Source organism: Thermothelomyces heterothallicus (genome assembly GCF_042370625.1).
Source record: "Thermothelomyces heterothallicus CBS 202.75 unplaced genomic scaffold P884_scaffold_4, whole genome shotgun sequence".
Classification (NCBI taxonomy): domain Eukaryota; kingdom Fungi; phylum Ascomycota; class Sordariomycetes; order Sordariales; family Chaetomiaceae; genus Thermothelomyces; species Thermothelomyces heterothallicus.
Genome location: NW_027192565.1, coordinates 154,647 through 168,704, shown reverse-complemented (window position 1 = coordinate 168,704; position 14,058 = coordinate 154,647). Strand labels below are relative to the sequence as shown.

Sequence of the window (14,058 nt, the reverse complement as noted above, 5' to 3'; positions counted from 1 at the left end):
TGCAGCTGCTGCCAGAAATATCCCGACAGATACTGCAAGGAATGACAGCCCTTGGGCACCTAAATTTGACGTTGGGGGTTCAGGCTGTATTATATCCAAATCTCTTACTGATTCTTCAATTTCTTTCCGACGTGGTATTGACGACTCTAGGGATGTGAGAGCTTCGTAGGTAATTCCTTAATTAGGCGCAAGATCGACTGTCCCAAGCGACATTGTTCTTCTCCGGACTTTAGAAATTGCTCAAATCGATGGCCATCATGTTTCCATATCCCTCCTCGTTCGCCATCCCATGTGCCAGGCGAGGATCTCAGGAACATCAGGACCATCCGCTTACACATCTATGGGTGCAGTAGTGGGGACAATACGCTAGGAGCTGGCTAGAACGCCGCTGCTATGATATATAAGCCCCGATGAGCCTAATCAAAGCATTCAGAGCGCCGGTTGAGGTCAGAAAACCTCAGACGCTTCGCAGCATGCCTCGCATATTTACCTAATCTTCACCAGGCAGCCGGCACAGACAGTAATATTTAGCACGCGGTCACTACAGTTGGCGAAAATGTACGAGGGAAAGTTCTTAAGCGTCGTAACTCATCGCGTGTTTCAATGATCTTGCCATACAACGTTTCCGAAAAGTTATATACAGAACAGGGTGACATGCTTTCTTTATATTGGTCGCCCAGTCACCCGGCGTCCTCCTTCCCATCCGCCTTCCGTTCCTTCCTCGGCCAGTCCGGGCATACGTCGATCTTGTCCCTCGGAAATAAGAGCTCGAGGGCCAAGAAGATGAGGTAATCCACAATCACGCACAGGCAAAACAGCTTACCGGCCCAGATGCCGCAGCCGTAGTACCTCTTGAGCCGGTCGATGAGCGCGAAGCTCTGGACCCCGGAGCGGCCCCTGGTGGCGCTCCAGCTCCCCGCGCCGTTGGCGGCGTCGTACCCGTAGAACTCGGCCTCGCTGATGGCGCCCGTGATGCCGTTGTAGACGCGCTCGGTGCGCATGGCCACGTTGGTCCACGAGTACATGCTCTTGACCTGCTCGTGGAACAGCTCGGTGCGGACCTTGTTGGCGCGCAGGGCGGCGATGGCCTTGCCGGTGGCGGCGACGAGGTCGTCCTCCTCGGGCTTGGCGAAGACGGTCATGTGCGACGGCAGCACCTCCGGGATGCCGCCGACCTGGGTGCAGACCACGTACAGGCCGCAGCTGGCGGCCTCGACGATGACGGTGCCGAAGGCCTCGGTGAGGGACGGGTGCAGGTAGATGTGGCCGCGCACCATGACGTCGCGGACCTCCTCGTGCCGGATCGGGCCGAGCATCTCGACGCGGTCCTGGAGCACGTTCTGTTCGATCATCTGCTCGAGGTCGATGGCCTTGGGCCCGTCGCCGGCGATGATGAAGCGGGTGTGCGGGTGGTTCTGGAGGATGCGCGGGATCGCGGCGGTCAGCAGGTCGGTGCCCTTATTGTAGAAAAGGCGCGAGATGACGACGATGGTAATCATGTCGTGCGGTCCGGGCGGGCGGGCCGGGGGTGGGTGGCGGGAAGTGAAGGAGCGCGAGGAGGCCTCGGCGTAGTCGAGCGGCTTGAAGTTCTCCGCCACGACGGCGTTGGGGATGACTGAGACCATAAGCGGGTCGAGAGAGGCGCGAAGGACGGTGTTCTCCTTGCTGGTCAGGGGTTAGCAGCCTGCATCCACCCCGTCACACCATGTCGGCCGAAGGCATGAGGCTCACCATGTGTGGCTCACACAGATGACATGGTCCACATCGCTGAGGCTGAACTTGAGAATCTTATTTGCAAAGATGCTCGCGGCATCGGCAAAGCCGAAGAGCGAATGGTCGGTATACACTGTCCGCAGGCCCATCGTCCTGGCGTGGAGGATGGCCTCGTGACACAGGCTGCTGAGAGAGGCATGGCCGTGGACGATGTTGATGCGCTCACGAATGACGATGTTTCGGAAGATGGGGAAGAAGGAGAAGACGGTGGGAAAACTGGCCGAGCGGTAGAGAACAAAGAAGGGAACATGGTAGACCTTGAGGCCGTTGGTGAGATAGCGCACGCCGGTCCGACCCTTGTATGCGTGCGTGATGATGATGACCTTGTGGCCCCGGTCCCGCAGCTTGGACGACAACTGGTAGATGTGGCTCTCGACGCCGCCTGGCTGTGGGAAGAAGAAATCGCTAACCATGGCGATGTTGTACGTCGGCGCCATGGCTGCTGGCTGCTTCCGCGGTCATTTTCCCGGGAATGCAGCCGGTGGTTGAACGAATGGATGAGTGTTTGGAGACTCGTTGACCGTCAACCAAAAAAAACAAAAAAAAATAAAAGAAGGCCAAATCTGGTTCAGGTTGGTTGAGTTCCGGCAGGCATCGATTGGAGGCATGTGCTGTTCCTGGGGCAGGGCCGGTCGAGACCGACCAGGGGCCAGGGGCCAGGGGCCAGGAGCGCTGGACAACACCGCCTGCCTGCCATGGCTTAGGCTCGCGCCACCCCACGCTTTCGAAGCCCACTTCCACCCTGCGCCAAGCCTCTTGCGAAGCTTGATTTCCATAACTTTTTTCGCCAGAGCAACTTGAAAGGACTGGTCGTCAACTTTCACCACGGGTAGGTATTCAAGAAGAGCCTGGACCGTGGAAAACGATGTACAACCGGTACATTCCTCCCGCAAAGGAGAAACAATCAACCACTCATTCGCAAACAACTCCGGCGTCATCCTCGAAGCCCCTCTCTACCGCGCAACCATACGCTCGTTACATCCCGGGACAGGCACCCGCGCCGCCCGCTCCAGCGCAGCCGCAAAAGATTGTCTTCGACGATGCCAACCTCCCTCCAGTTGACCACAGCAAGAGCACACGGGAAATAGATGAGGAGCTCACGGGCAGCGCAACGCAAAAGAAGCCGAAAAAGTCAAAATCGAAGCAGAGCGAGGATGTCGCCGACGATGGGGTCGACCAGGAGGCGAAGGAATCCAGGTCGCGCAAGCGTAAGCGGGAGGATGTAGACCAGACAGCGATTCCCGAGGATAATGTGGTGGAAAATGAAGACGCGACGCCAGCATCGGGGCCGGATGGTGACAATGCCGCCGCCGCTCATGCCAATCCCGAGAACGACGTCAAGCAGGAGCGGAAACCAAAACGAGAGAAGAAAAAGAAAAAGAAACAAGAGGACGACCCCGATGCCGAAATGGCCGATGCCGATGATGACGACATGCACAGGAAGCACAGATCGGTATTTGAGAAGGTTCAGAGGTCGTTGAAGATCAAGGAGAGGATTGTCGAGGATAGCAACAAGAAGGCGGAAGGGGAAGAAGAGGCGGAGCCAGCAGCGGAGCATGGCCTCGAGCCGCTTCCTCAACCAGAGCCGGTCACGTTCGACGAGTCAAAGCTGGCATACGAGACCTTGCCGCCATGGCTTGCTTCGCCGGTTCGCGTGGCCCCGGACGTGACGCGGCCGTTTGTGGAATTAGGCATCTCTCCGGAATCGTCCAAAATTCTCGAATCCAAGGGATTCAAGGATGCGTTTGCAGTCCAAACTGCCGTTCTTCCCCTCTTGCTGCCTTCTCCCGATCGACAAGGCGACGTAGTTGTCGCTGCGCCGACCGGTTCTGGAAAGACGCTGTCATACGTGCTTCCCATGGTCCACGACATCAGCAAAGACCGCGTCACCAGGTTACGAGCACTCATAGTGCTGCCTACGAGAGATCTGGTTCAACAAGTACAGCTCGCCTGCGAAGCCTGCACGGCTGCCTTTGCTATCAGTGGAGGCAAGAAGGTCAAGGTCGGGACGGCCATGGGAAACCGGGTGTTCAAGGAGGAACAATCCATAATTGTGGGCGGGGAGCAGAGATACGACCCCCAGGGCTACCAGCAATATTTGCAAAAGCAAAACCGACTTGTCAGCTTGGAGGACTCGGACGACGAAGACGATGGGTTGGATCTGGATCGCACCGAGCCGCTACCATACCATGTCGTAGCCCACGAGTCCAAGGTCGACATCCTCATCTGCACCCCCGGCCGACTGGTAGAACACATCACAAAGACGCCGGGATTCTCGCTCGATTACGTCCGCTGGTTGATCGTTGATGAGGCCGACAAACTGCTGGCCCAAGACTTCCAGCAATGGCTGGATACGGTTACAGAAAAGCTGAGCGTCGAGAAGCCGGGCGCCCGGGACTTCCCAAGTTCAAACAAGAGTGGCGTCCGGAAAGTCATTCTCAGCGCAACAATGACGCGGGATCTCAGCTTGCTCAACGGTCTCAAGCTGTCAAGACCGCGGCTGGTTGTCGTGGAGGGAACGAAGGCGGGCGAGCAGAACCTGCCACCCCTTCTGAGGGAGTCGGCGATCAAGATTCGGGAACCTAGTCTCAAACCGCTGTACCTTGTCGATTTGCTTCGCAGCAAGCACATGGTTTCTGTCAACCAAGAAGACGCCGTTGACGAGGTTTCTGTGGGATCCGAGACGAGCGACTCCGAAGCATCTTCAGCCACGTCTTCCTCGGCTTCTGACTCGGAATCAGACTCAGATTCAGACTCAGACTCAGACGCCTCCTCCTCCGCCCCATCATCATCATCATCATCATCATCGACTTCATCATCTGACGACGATGAAGCCGAAGAAGACGATGATGACAAATCCCGATCCAGAAACAAGCCGTTCCCCACAGCCAAAAAAGCGACCTTCCCCACGACGGTCCTGATCTTTACCAAATCCAACGAAGCCGCCCTCCGCCTCTCGCGCCTCCTAGTCCTCCTCGCACCCGACCTGGCGCCGCTGATCGGCACGCTGACCTCGTCGACCAAGACGTCTCGCCGTACGCGCACGCTGCGGGCGTTTGCGCAGAACAAGCTCCGCATCCTGGTGGCGTCGGACCTCGTGTCGCGCGGCATCGACCTGGTCAACCTCGAGCACGTCGTCAACTACGACCTGCCCATCAGCGAGACGTCGTACGTGCACCGCGTCGGGCGCACGGCGCGGGCCGGCCGCCGCGGCTGCGCCTGGACGCTGCTGGAGCACGCCGAGGCCCGCCGGTTCTGGAGGGACTTTGCCGGCGAGGGCAAGGGCGCCGTGACGACCATCGGCCGGTCCGCGCCCATCGAGAGGGTCAGGATCGGGGACGGCGAGACCGAGTTCTCGGAGGAGAGGGTGCAGGAGTACGAGCGGGCGCTGGAGAGACTGAGGGCAGAGGCCGTCGGCGGCGGCGGCGGCGAGGGAAGGAAGTGAGCCGAGACAGCCCCGGGCATAAGGGACATCAAGTGGAATGGAATAATTGATAACCATCTTACCGAGTCAGGGGCACTATCGTTTGGCGATGCATAATCGCCGACAACAGCCAATTAACGCTGGACTTCACCCCGTGTCTCATGCCTACTTGTTCATGTTCCCCCTCACAAGTGCTTCCCGTATGAGAGCGTAATTAATTCGTAGCCTGCGCGGTCTAGATTAGACACAGAGCAGTTAACACGTTGTATGGGCTGAAAGATTAAGGGAGAGATCAAAAACTCCTTAGCTAGACTCATCTTTGCCCATCTGTTTTTTGAGAGGTGGTCCGGGTACAGAACCTCAAGCATATCGAAGGAACTGCCACGCAGGGAACGAAACAGGCTACGGAGCAATGTACACTACGTTACTTTTACAGACCGGTTCATGCACACGTGCTGCATCTTTTATCCACTTTGGGCTTATTAATTAGTTACTGGGCCAGCTTTCGACTGCTCAGAAGTTCCATGAACTATTACAACCAGTCTCATTCCCAGGACGTGCCTTAGCTAGCCTTTGTGACACATATAATTACACAACCACCCCGGATGCAAGGCCTGCTGCCTCCTGAGAATTACAGCCTTTTTATCAGGTTCCCGGCGCCTTTGAACTCACTGCTACCTTGGATCTCAATTCTTGCTCTTCTTCAGTTAAGTACCTACCTTGGTGATCAGGAGCCCGTCAGCGCTTTGGTCAAGCGCCACCCTACGCCTGATTTCACCATTGTGGCGGCCGGGGGTACCGCCGCGTTCTTCGGCCTGCGCAGCATCGAGGGCGATACTCCTCCCATGGGGCGTGCTGAGGAGACGCTGGCCGAGTACCTGCGCCACGGCAGGGAGTGTCTGGTGGAGTTGAGAATTCAGGGCCTCCACCGACACGTACAACAGTCCACGTGGAGCCAGCGGGCCTGGGCGTTCCAAGAGCAGGTTTTTTCGCGGGGCCTCCTAGTGCTCGAGCCTGAGTCGGTCGCCTGGGAGTGTCACTGCGCCGTCTAGCTTGAGGGCATGGAACCCGTCAACGGACCGGGATCAGAACCGGGACCGTGCCGGAACAAGACCATCGCCGTCCAGGGACTCTCCTTCGATGTTCGGCCAAGCCTGGGCGATTACGCGCCACGTGGCCCAGTTCAACCGCCGCGCGCTCACCTACCCGGAGGACGCGCTGGACACGTTCAGCGGCATTATGGGGACCCTCGACCGCACGGCGTTTGCCACTCCCGGTGGCGGCTTCATCTGCGGGCTGCCCGTCCTCTTCTTCGATGCGGCCTTGCTGTGGTACAACAAAGCTCCCCTCGAGCGGCGGCGGGTCGAGCAACATTAACCCCCGTCGTGGACCTGGGCGGCGTGGCTGACGCAGTCGATTTCCCCGACCACGAGCGCGATAAAGACGGTCATCATGGGCATATGGACATCCGGCCCGTCGTCTGGTGGCGGTACAGGGAGAGCAGCAAAGACCCCTGGCATCTGGTCTCGTCGGTTTGGGCCGAGCAGCGGCGAGGAGGAAGCGGCATCGATCCAGAGTGCTACAGCTCGGAGAGGCTGCAAATGATACGACACCACAGCGGTATTCGCGCCGTGGGCGGCACTCCTGGACCTACAGGTACGGGTCTGCAGAAGTGGTAATATGATGCGTTGATTCTTCCAAGTGCCAGATGCACTTGGAGATGCTGTCTAAATACATGTTGACCCTGGCTCGTCATCCCTATTGGTGGGCCAGTCAGATCTGACCCACTGTCAGTCAAATCCTGTAACACAGAGGAACGAGTAGCGTCCGCTGGGGATGAGGAGGATGGTGATGCCGGAGCAAGGGACGCGGATCCCGTCGCCGTGCCCCCCCCCCCCCCCCAAAAAAAAAAAAAAATCTGGCATCTCCACCTGTTATATCCTCTGCGGGCCCGGTTCCGAGTTATGGAATTCTTTGATCAGGTCCAGCTTCTTGTGGCGGACGAATCAGGAGACTACGTCGGGGCGCTTACCTCCTGCGAGGCGTTTTCAGACCTCGAGGCCTATCCGTCCCGCCTCATCTGCGAAGTCGTGGCCTTCTCAGAGTCGCGTGTGGGAGGCCAAGACAAGTGCAATGTCCTCTGGATCAACTGGAAAGACAGTATCCCTTACCGGAGAGGGGTTGGAAGGATATTCAAGTCAGCGTGGAAAGCTCGCGAGACGGAACGGATCCGACTTGTCCTGGGTTAATTTGGCGATTCTCATCGGTGGCTGGAGGGAAACCTTGATGACAGCCATGTTAGGTACCTAATTATTGCTTCTGTAGGGGGGAAAACCTCACTTGAGATTCTAGGTTGCCGTTTCACCACCTTTATCAGCCACCACCGGAACCTTGAGAGACGAGGATAGATCTGTTGGTGAGGGTGGGTGGTTATTAATATTGCATCGGAATGCGGCAAAGGCAAGGAGGCTGAGACCAGATATCTAAACGAAAGAAAGAATAAATTAAAACTAAATAAACAAAATGAGAGGAGGAGAAAAAGGCTGAGAAAATCATTTCCTAACGTGCCAGCAAGACGAGACTTGATTGCTGGACATACCGACAGCCCTTACACCACGTTGTGCAATCCGGACAATGAATATTTGTTGATTTCGGAGTTAGGTACCCCCATGGCTGCAACTGGCTTCGGAAATCTGTTTGAGACCAGGAACTGTTGCCGATGAAGGCGCCTATCATGGCGGGCCTGTTATAGTCGTACCTGCCGTGTACTATCCTGGCAGTGTCGGTTGGGTTCTTCAAACGTGCAACGAGGATTTTTGCTGGGAAGAACAGAGATGCCTGATCGACTAGACATGCGACAAGTTTTGTCCTTGCATGGCCAGAACGGCAAGAACAAATCTGAACCACTTGCACTGCAGGATCCTCTCGAGGGACCCTCCACCAAAGATGCCTCTTGGAATGCTCCTGAACCTCAGATAGTAGGATTGAACATGAGGATTGCCGTACTCTGCGAGTTTACCCACCTCGTCTGTTCTTTTGTGGAATGGCAGGAGCATTATTACTTCCCTTCGGCCTTTCCGGATGAGCAGACTGTTTCCAGTTGACCTCGCCGCAAACCACAGAAGTCAGTCTTGCTGGGATCTGGGTATCTAGGCTTATCCACTCTTGGAGAAGACATGGTAGGAGCGAAATACAGGCTGATACAGCAACTCATATAGCGCAGAAACGAAGCCTTTAGTACATGTCGTGAGCCTTCCCTTCAGGTCCCCGATTGAAGTCGATTTAGACCCGCATGAAGAAAGCTGTGAGTGGTGCGTTATCGTTGGCTTCGTTCTTTTCAGCTCATGCATTCCCCGGTTAAACATGTCCAAAACAAAGGGCCGTCTAGGTACACTAGCTAGCTTCTGTATGATCGGGAAATCAAGGCGGAGATGAAAATGTCAAAATTCTGACCAATTCAGGGATGAAAAGTGGTATCGACCTTACTGTTATCATAACTGTCATCCCTAGAACCTTCGATCAGGTCAGGCAGGGGTCTACACTACTCCGTACATATGTACTAGGAGCAACAGTGGAGGTCGCCGCCCAGGCTTTTTGGAGGTTTCGTTTTGTAAAGTACGTCCGTAAATGCTCGCCGCCCCGTCTAGGCAGCCTATCACCTGCGGCAACCGCTGGGGGAGGTGCGGCCAAGCACGTGCCAAGTCAGGATTCCGAGGAGATCATCTTCTCTGATTGGCTGGATTTCTGATCGAGCTTGGCGTTACGATAGCGTAACAGGGATCTGAGCATCATACCAGTTGTCCTTTTGGAGAGAACAGCTTGCAGCTTACGGAGTACAGTCGAAGAAAAAGAACAAAAGACGACGGTGCGTCCGCGGCGCAACACACCACCCTTCAAAAACGACACGCTCATGCATTGAGGCCACTGCACCAACTTGCTTGATGGCTGGTCAACCGATCCTTTCTCTCGCCCGAATTTCAACGTTACCGAGACCCTTCCTGCGGCTTTTGGGGTAATTGGAGCTTCCCTCCATTTCGCAAACGCAGCAGTCGGAAGGTCGCGTTGATTGCCGCTCGCAGCACGCAAGAACTTGCATCATTACGCTGCACGACAAATTATTGTTTCGATTTCGACCCTCCGACACGCTCACAACCGCACGCCCACCACCAGCATCATAACCTGTCGCCCACGATGGCGCGCCTAAGAGGAACGGGTGCAACCCGCTCCCCCCTGGCCACCCTCCTCGCTTTCCTCCTCTTGCTCGTCCCGCAAGTCCTCGCGGTTTCCGCCGTTGTCGGCATCGACCTCGGCACCGAGTATATCAAGGCCGCTCTCGTGAAGCCGGGCATCCCGCTCGAGATCGTCTTGACCAAGGACTCGCGCCGCAAAGAGATTTCGGCCGTCACCTTCAAGCCCTCCACTGGCGGCGCTGCCCCGAAACAGGGCTCCTTTCCTGAGCGCGCCTACGGCTCCGACGCTTTGGCTCTCGCCCCCCGCTTTCCCGGAAATGTGTACCCCAATCTCAAAACCCTCCTCGGCTTGCCCGTCGACAGCGCCGAAGTCAAGGAGTACGCCGCTCGCCACCCGGCCCTGAAGGTGGTCCGGCACAAGATCAAGGGCACCACCGCGTTCGAGAGCGCCGGCGCGTTTGTCCCCGAGGAGGAGGCCTGGTTGGTTGAGGAGCTGCTGGCCATGGAGCTGCAGAGTATCCGCGAGAACGCAGAGGCGCTGGCCGGGTCTGGGAGCTCTGTGCGCTCGGCCGTCCTGACCGTGCCCGTGTATTATACGGCCGAAGAGCGGAGGGCGGTAGAGCTGGCCGCCGAACTGGCCGGACTGAAGGTGCTGTCGTTGATCAGTGACGGTATGGCGGTTGGGCTGCACTACGCGACCAGCAGGCAGTTTCCGAACGTCAACGAGGGCGGAAAGCCCGAGCATCACATGGTCTTCGACATGGGCGCTGGATCGACCAAGGCGACGGTGTTGCGGTTCCAGAGCAGAACCGTCAAGGATGTGGGCAAGTTCAACAAGACCGTGCAGGAGGTGCAGGCTTTGGGCAGTGGTTGGGACAGGACGCTCGGGGGGGACGCGCTGAACTACTTGATCGTGGACGACATGATTGCGCAGTTTGCTGCTTCGCCCAAGGCTAAAGCGGCCGGTGTCGAGGCGGACGCCGTCAAGTCCCACGGCCGCGCCGTCGCAAAGCTGACCAAGGAGGCGGAGCGCGTCAGGCACGTCCTCAGTGCCAACCAGAACACCCAGGCCAGCTTTGAAGGCCTCTACGACGACGTCGACTTCAAGTACAAGGTCACTCGTGCCGAGTTCGAGGAGATGGCGGCCACCCACGCCGGGCGTGTTGGCGTAGTTGTCCAGAACGCGCTCACGGCGGCTGGGATCGAGCTCCAGGATCTCGACTCGGTTATCCTCCACGGCGGCGCCACGCGCACCCCGTTCGTGCAGAAGGAGCTCGAGAAGTTGCTCGGCGCCGAGAAACTGCGCACCAACGTTAACTCGGACGAAGCTGCCGTGTTCGGCGCCGGCTTCCGGGCCGCCGAGCTCAGCCCCAGCTTTCGCGTCAAGGAGATCCGCATTGCCGAGGCTGCCTCTTACCCCGCCGGGATCAAGTGGAAGACGGACGAGGGCAAAGAGAGACAGCAGCGCCTCTGGACTGCTGCGTCGCATCTCGGTGCCGCTGCCAAGGAGATTACTTTGCCGAATCGCGAAGATTTCTCGGCAACCTTCTACCAGACGGTTCCCGCGCCCGCGTTGGATGCTGGTTCTGTCGACGTCGAGACCAAGGTCTTGACAACAAAGAACTTGACCGCCTCGGTTGCGCAGCTCGTCGAGAAGCACAAGTGTGAGAGATCCGATGTCAAGTTGAAATTGAGCGCCCGTCTGGCCAGCGAGAACGGCGAAGTGGACGTTCGCAAGGTCACAGTCGAGTGCGAGGCTGAGGTCAAGGAGGGGTTCGTCGACGGCGTCAAGAACCTGTTTGGCTTCGGCAAGAAGGAGCAGCAGCCACTGAAGGACGGGGAGTCGGCTGGAGAGCCCGAGGCTGAGACCTCGTCGAGCACCGTGAGCTCTTCTTCTTCTACTGCTACTTCTACTGCTACTACATCTACCTCCGCATCCACGAGCACCACTCCAGAGTCTTCTCCTGCCTCTGAGTCCGCTGACGCCAAGCCTGCTGAGACAAAGAAGCAACTCGTCGTTATTCCCGTCGACTTCACCCTAGAGAAGTCGGGCGCTCAGCTATCCAAAGCCGACGTGACCGCTCTCAAGGACCGCCTTAAGGCCTTTGAGGCCTCGGACCGCGCCCGGAGACAACGCGAAGAGGCGTTGAATAAGTTAGAGGCCTACACTTACAAGGTCCGCGACCTTCTCGAGAAGGAAGACTTCATCAGCCACTCGACACCCGAAGAACGAGCTACGCTGGAGAAGAAGAACAGCGACGCGAGCGAGTGGCTCTACGAGGGCGGTGCCGAGGCGACCAAGGAAGAGCTCAGGTCCAGGCTCAAGGATCTCCAGGCCATCGTTGACCCTGTGCAGAAGCGCATCGACGAAGCCGCCAAGCGGCCTGAGCTCGTCAAGGGCCTGCAGGACGCGCTTAAGAGCACCAAGGAGTTCGTCGCCGATATTAAGAACAAGATTGCCGAGTACGAGGCTTGGCATTCTTCAAAGTCTGCCTCTGCCTCCTCCACGTCAGCCACTGACACCTCTTCCACCTCCACCACGACCGCTCCTCCCTCATCCTCCTCGGGCGACTTTGACGGGCTAGAGGACGACGATGCTGCCAGCACCACCACGGCCACGGCCACGGCAATGGAAGATGTTCTCCTCAAAGAGCGTGGGCCTGTCCCCCCGCTGTATACCCTCGACGACCTGAAGGCGAGCGAGGATCTGTACACATCCATCGCCGCCTGGCTCGAGGAAAAGCTCGCCGAGCAAGAAAAGCTCGGTCCCACCGATGACCCCGTCCTGTTGGTCAAGGACCTGACAGAAAAGCGGGAGAAGCTGGACAAGGTGGGCCTGGAGCTTGCGATGAAAGGGGTGCGCAACTTTGAGAAGCGTAAAGCGAGCGAGGACAAGGGCAAGGAGACCAAGAAGAGCAAAAAAGCCAAGGAGAGCAGTAGCACTAGCACCAAGTCGGCCAAGCCGGCGCAACAGACCATCCAGATTAAGCCGGGAGAGGACGGCAAGATGCCGTCGCCCAAGGAGCTGGATGAGATGCTGAAGGAGTTCATCAAGGAGGACAAGGCGCCCAGTGGGGAGGAGGCGAACCAGGAACAGAAGCAGAAACAGGAGGAAAAAAAGGAAGAAAAGAATGAGGGACATGATGAGCTATAAGGGCGCCTAGGACTAGAAACATGGTAGACCTGGGGGGCGTATGCATCGAAACGGAGTTCTGGGGATCGGGTTGTAGACATTGATGTTAATATAAACAATGACAAGAGATGGTTCTTCCTGCGAAGATGATCCGATATGACATTGCTATGGTGACCGGTTGGAATGGAAATCTGTAGGTCCGCGGACTTGAGACATGACTCGCATCCCTACGGACATATATGCACATGCATGCGTCTGCAATCAAGCAACAGCGCGACGCCGTGTTTGGGTACTATATACGGATTATACACATGTAATTCACATCGTGTCACGCCCATGCGACCGCGTTACGTAACATGGGCCTAGCTCGGTGGTTGGGGTGTGCTGGCAGTGTGTGAGGGCAGACTTTCAACCATCCAAAACTTCAACTCTCCAGATACTCCTGATATCTGGCTTCCTACGTCATCACCTCCTTGCCTCCGTTGTTTCTGCTGCTTCTGCTGCTTCTGGCGCACGAGGCAGAAGAAAGGACTGAGCGGTATCCGTCAGAGGAGAAAGGAGGGAGAGAGGAGAGAGGAGAGAGGAGAGCAAGGCACTATTGCCGATCACGGGGCCAAGGCTGTTCTTGCTTGGGGTGGCGTGGCTGGGGGCGTACTACGGCGACTGCGCCTTTGTCGCCCTGCGAGGAAGTAGACTGTCGACGGGATGTGATCTTCCTATCTTCTTAGCGACTATCATGGGGAGGAGAGTGGATGGATGACAAGAACGCTGAGCTTTGCAAGACCAGAAGGCTCAGTTTAGGAGTGAGTTAGTGGCGACCGCCTGCGGGCGGTACACTACATGACCTAGAGTACGGCCATGTCGGATGGATAATGGGACCATATGTACGGGCGAGGTGCATGTGTCGGGATGCATTACGATCTGCTCATTTTTGAGTACGTCGCTTAGAAGTCCATGTATGCCGTCTTTGACGTCGGCGAAGGTGTGAGCTAAATTTGTAAAGGGAGTTGGAGGAGAACTGGTTTGCGAAAATATGAGGACTGGGAGAAGTCCGCTCTGGCCGATAGGAGGCTGACTGGGAGGGAACCTCGGACGATAAGAGGCGGCATTGGTTTGAGTGGCTGTCAACACTCGGGTAAAACGGAGCTCCGGGGCTAAGCCAATTTCTCCTTTCCCCCTTTTTTTTTTTACCCTCCCAGCTTGTCACGTAGCCAAACATCTTCTCGTCACCATGAACGCAAGCACCTGAACATCCGAGAAGGGGATGCGATGGTAGGTATCCAAAAGAATGCAATTGCCAGCTCCTGGGTCCGTTGTACACGGCATGACAGAGGATGATGTACAGACGCCATCTGACATGCACCACAGCGGTCATCTGCCGGGCAGAGCTCTCTTTTGGGGGGACGTATTCCCCCCTCCCCATCCCGCCTTACCATCACCACCGCTACCTCCCTTCCTCTCTCTAATGTAGTGAGAAGCCAGATCAACGCCCCGCAACCCGTCTCTGAGAAGAAAAGAAAAACCAGTTACCGTTGAAC

General features: G+C 56.9%; 3 protein-coding genes across 3 annotated transcripts; 2 read left to right on the top strand and 1 right to left on the bottom strand.

Moving 5' to 3' along the window:
• Nucleotides 1-680: 680 nt before the first annotated feature.
• Nucleotides 681-2,210, bottom strand: P884DRAFT_193457 (glycosyltransferase family 4 protein; the record flags this gene model as incomplete). Its single annotated transcript, XM_069437759.1, has 2 exons — nt 681-1,665; nt 1,732-2,210. The coding sequence occupies 2 exons, from the start codon at nt 2,208-2,210 to the stop codon at nt 681-683; spliced, it is 1,464 nt and encodes a 487-aa protein (XP_069299913.1).
• Nucleotides 2,211-2,606: 396 nt separating this feature from the next.
• P884DRAFT_327580 (uncharacterized protein) lies at nt 2,607-6,876 on the top strand (the record flags this gene model as incomplete). Its single annotated transcript, XM_069445553.1, has 4 exons — nt 2,607-5,214; nt 5,910-6,215; nt 6,325-6,559; nt 6,631-6,876. Exons 1-4 carry the CDS (start codon nt 2,639-2,641, stop codon nt 6,874-6,876), a joined length of 3,363 nt encoding a protein of 1,120 aa, XP_069299912.1. The 5' UTR covers nt 2,607-2,638.
• Nucleotides 6,877-9,050: 2,174 nt separating this feature from the next.
• Nucleotides 9,051-12,646, top strand: P884DRAFT_255927 (Hsp70 protein-domain-containing protein). The gene has a single exon (XM_069441026.1). The coding sequence runs from the start codon at nt 9,389-9,391 to the stop codon at nt 12,539-12,541; it is 3,153 nt and encodes a 1,050-aa protein (XP_069299911.1). The 5' UTR covers nt 9,051-9,388; the 3' UTR covers nt 12,542-12,646.
• The last annotated feature ends 1,412 nt before the right edge of the window (nt 12,647-14,058 follow it).

Excerpts from the sequence above, each read along its gene's own strand:
- P884DRAFT_255927 (XM_069441026.1), top strand. The coding sequence starts at position 9,389 with ATGGCGCGCCTAAGAGGAACGGGTGCAACCCGCTCCCCCCTGGCCACC.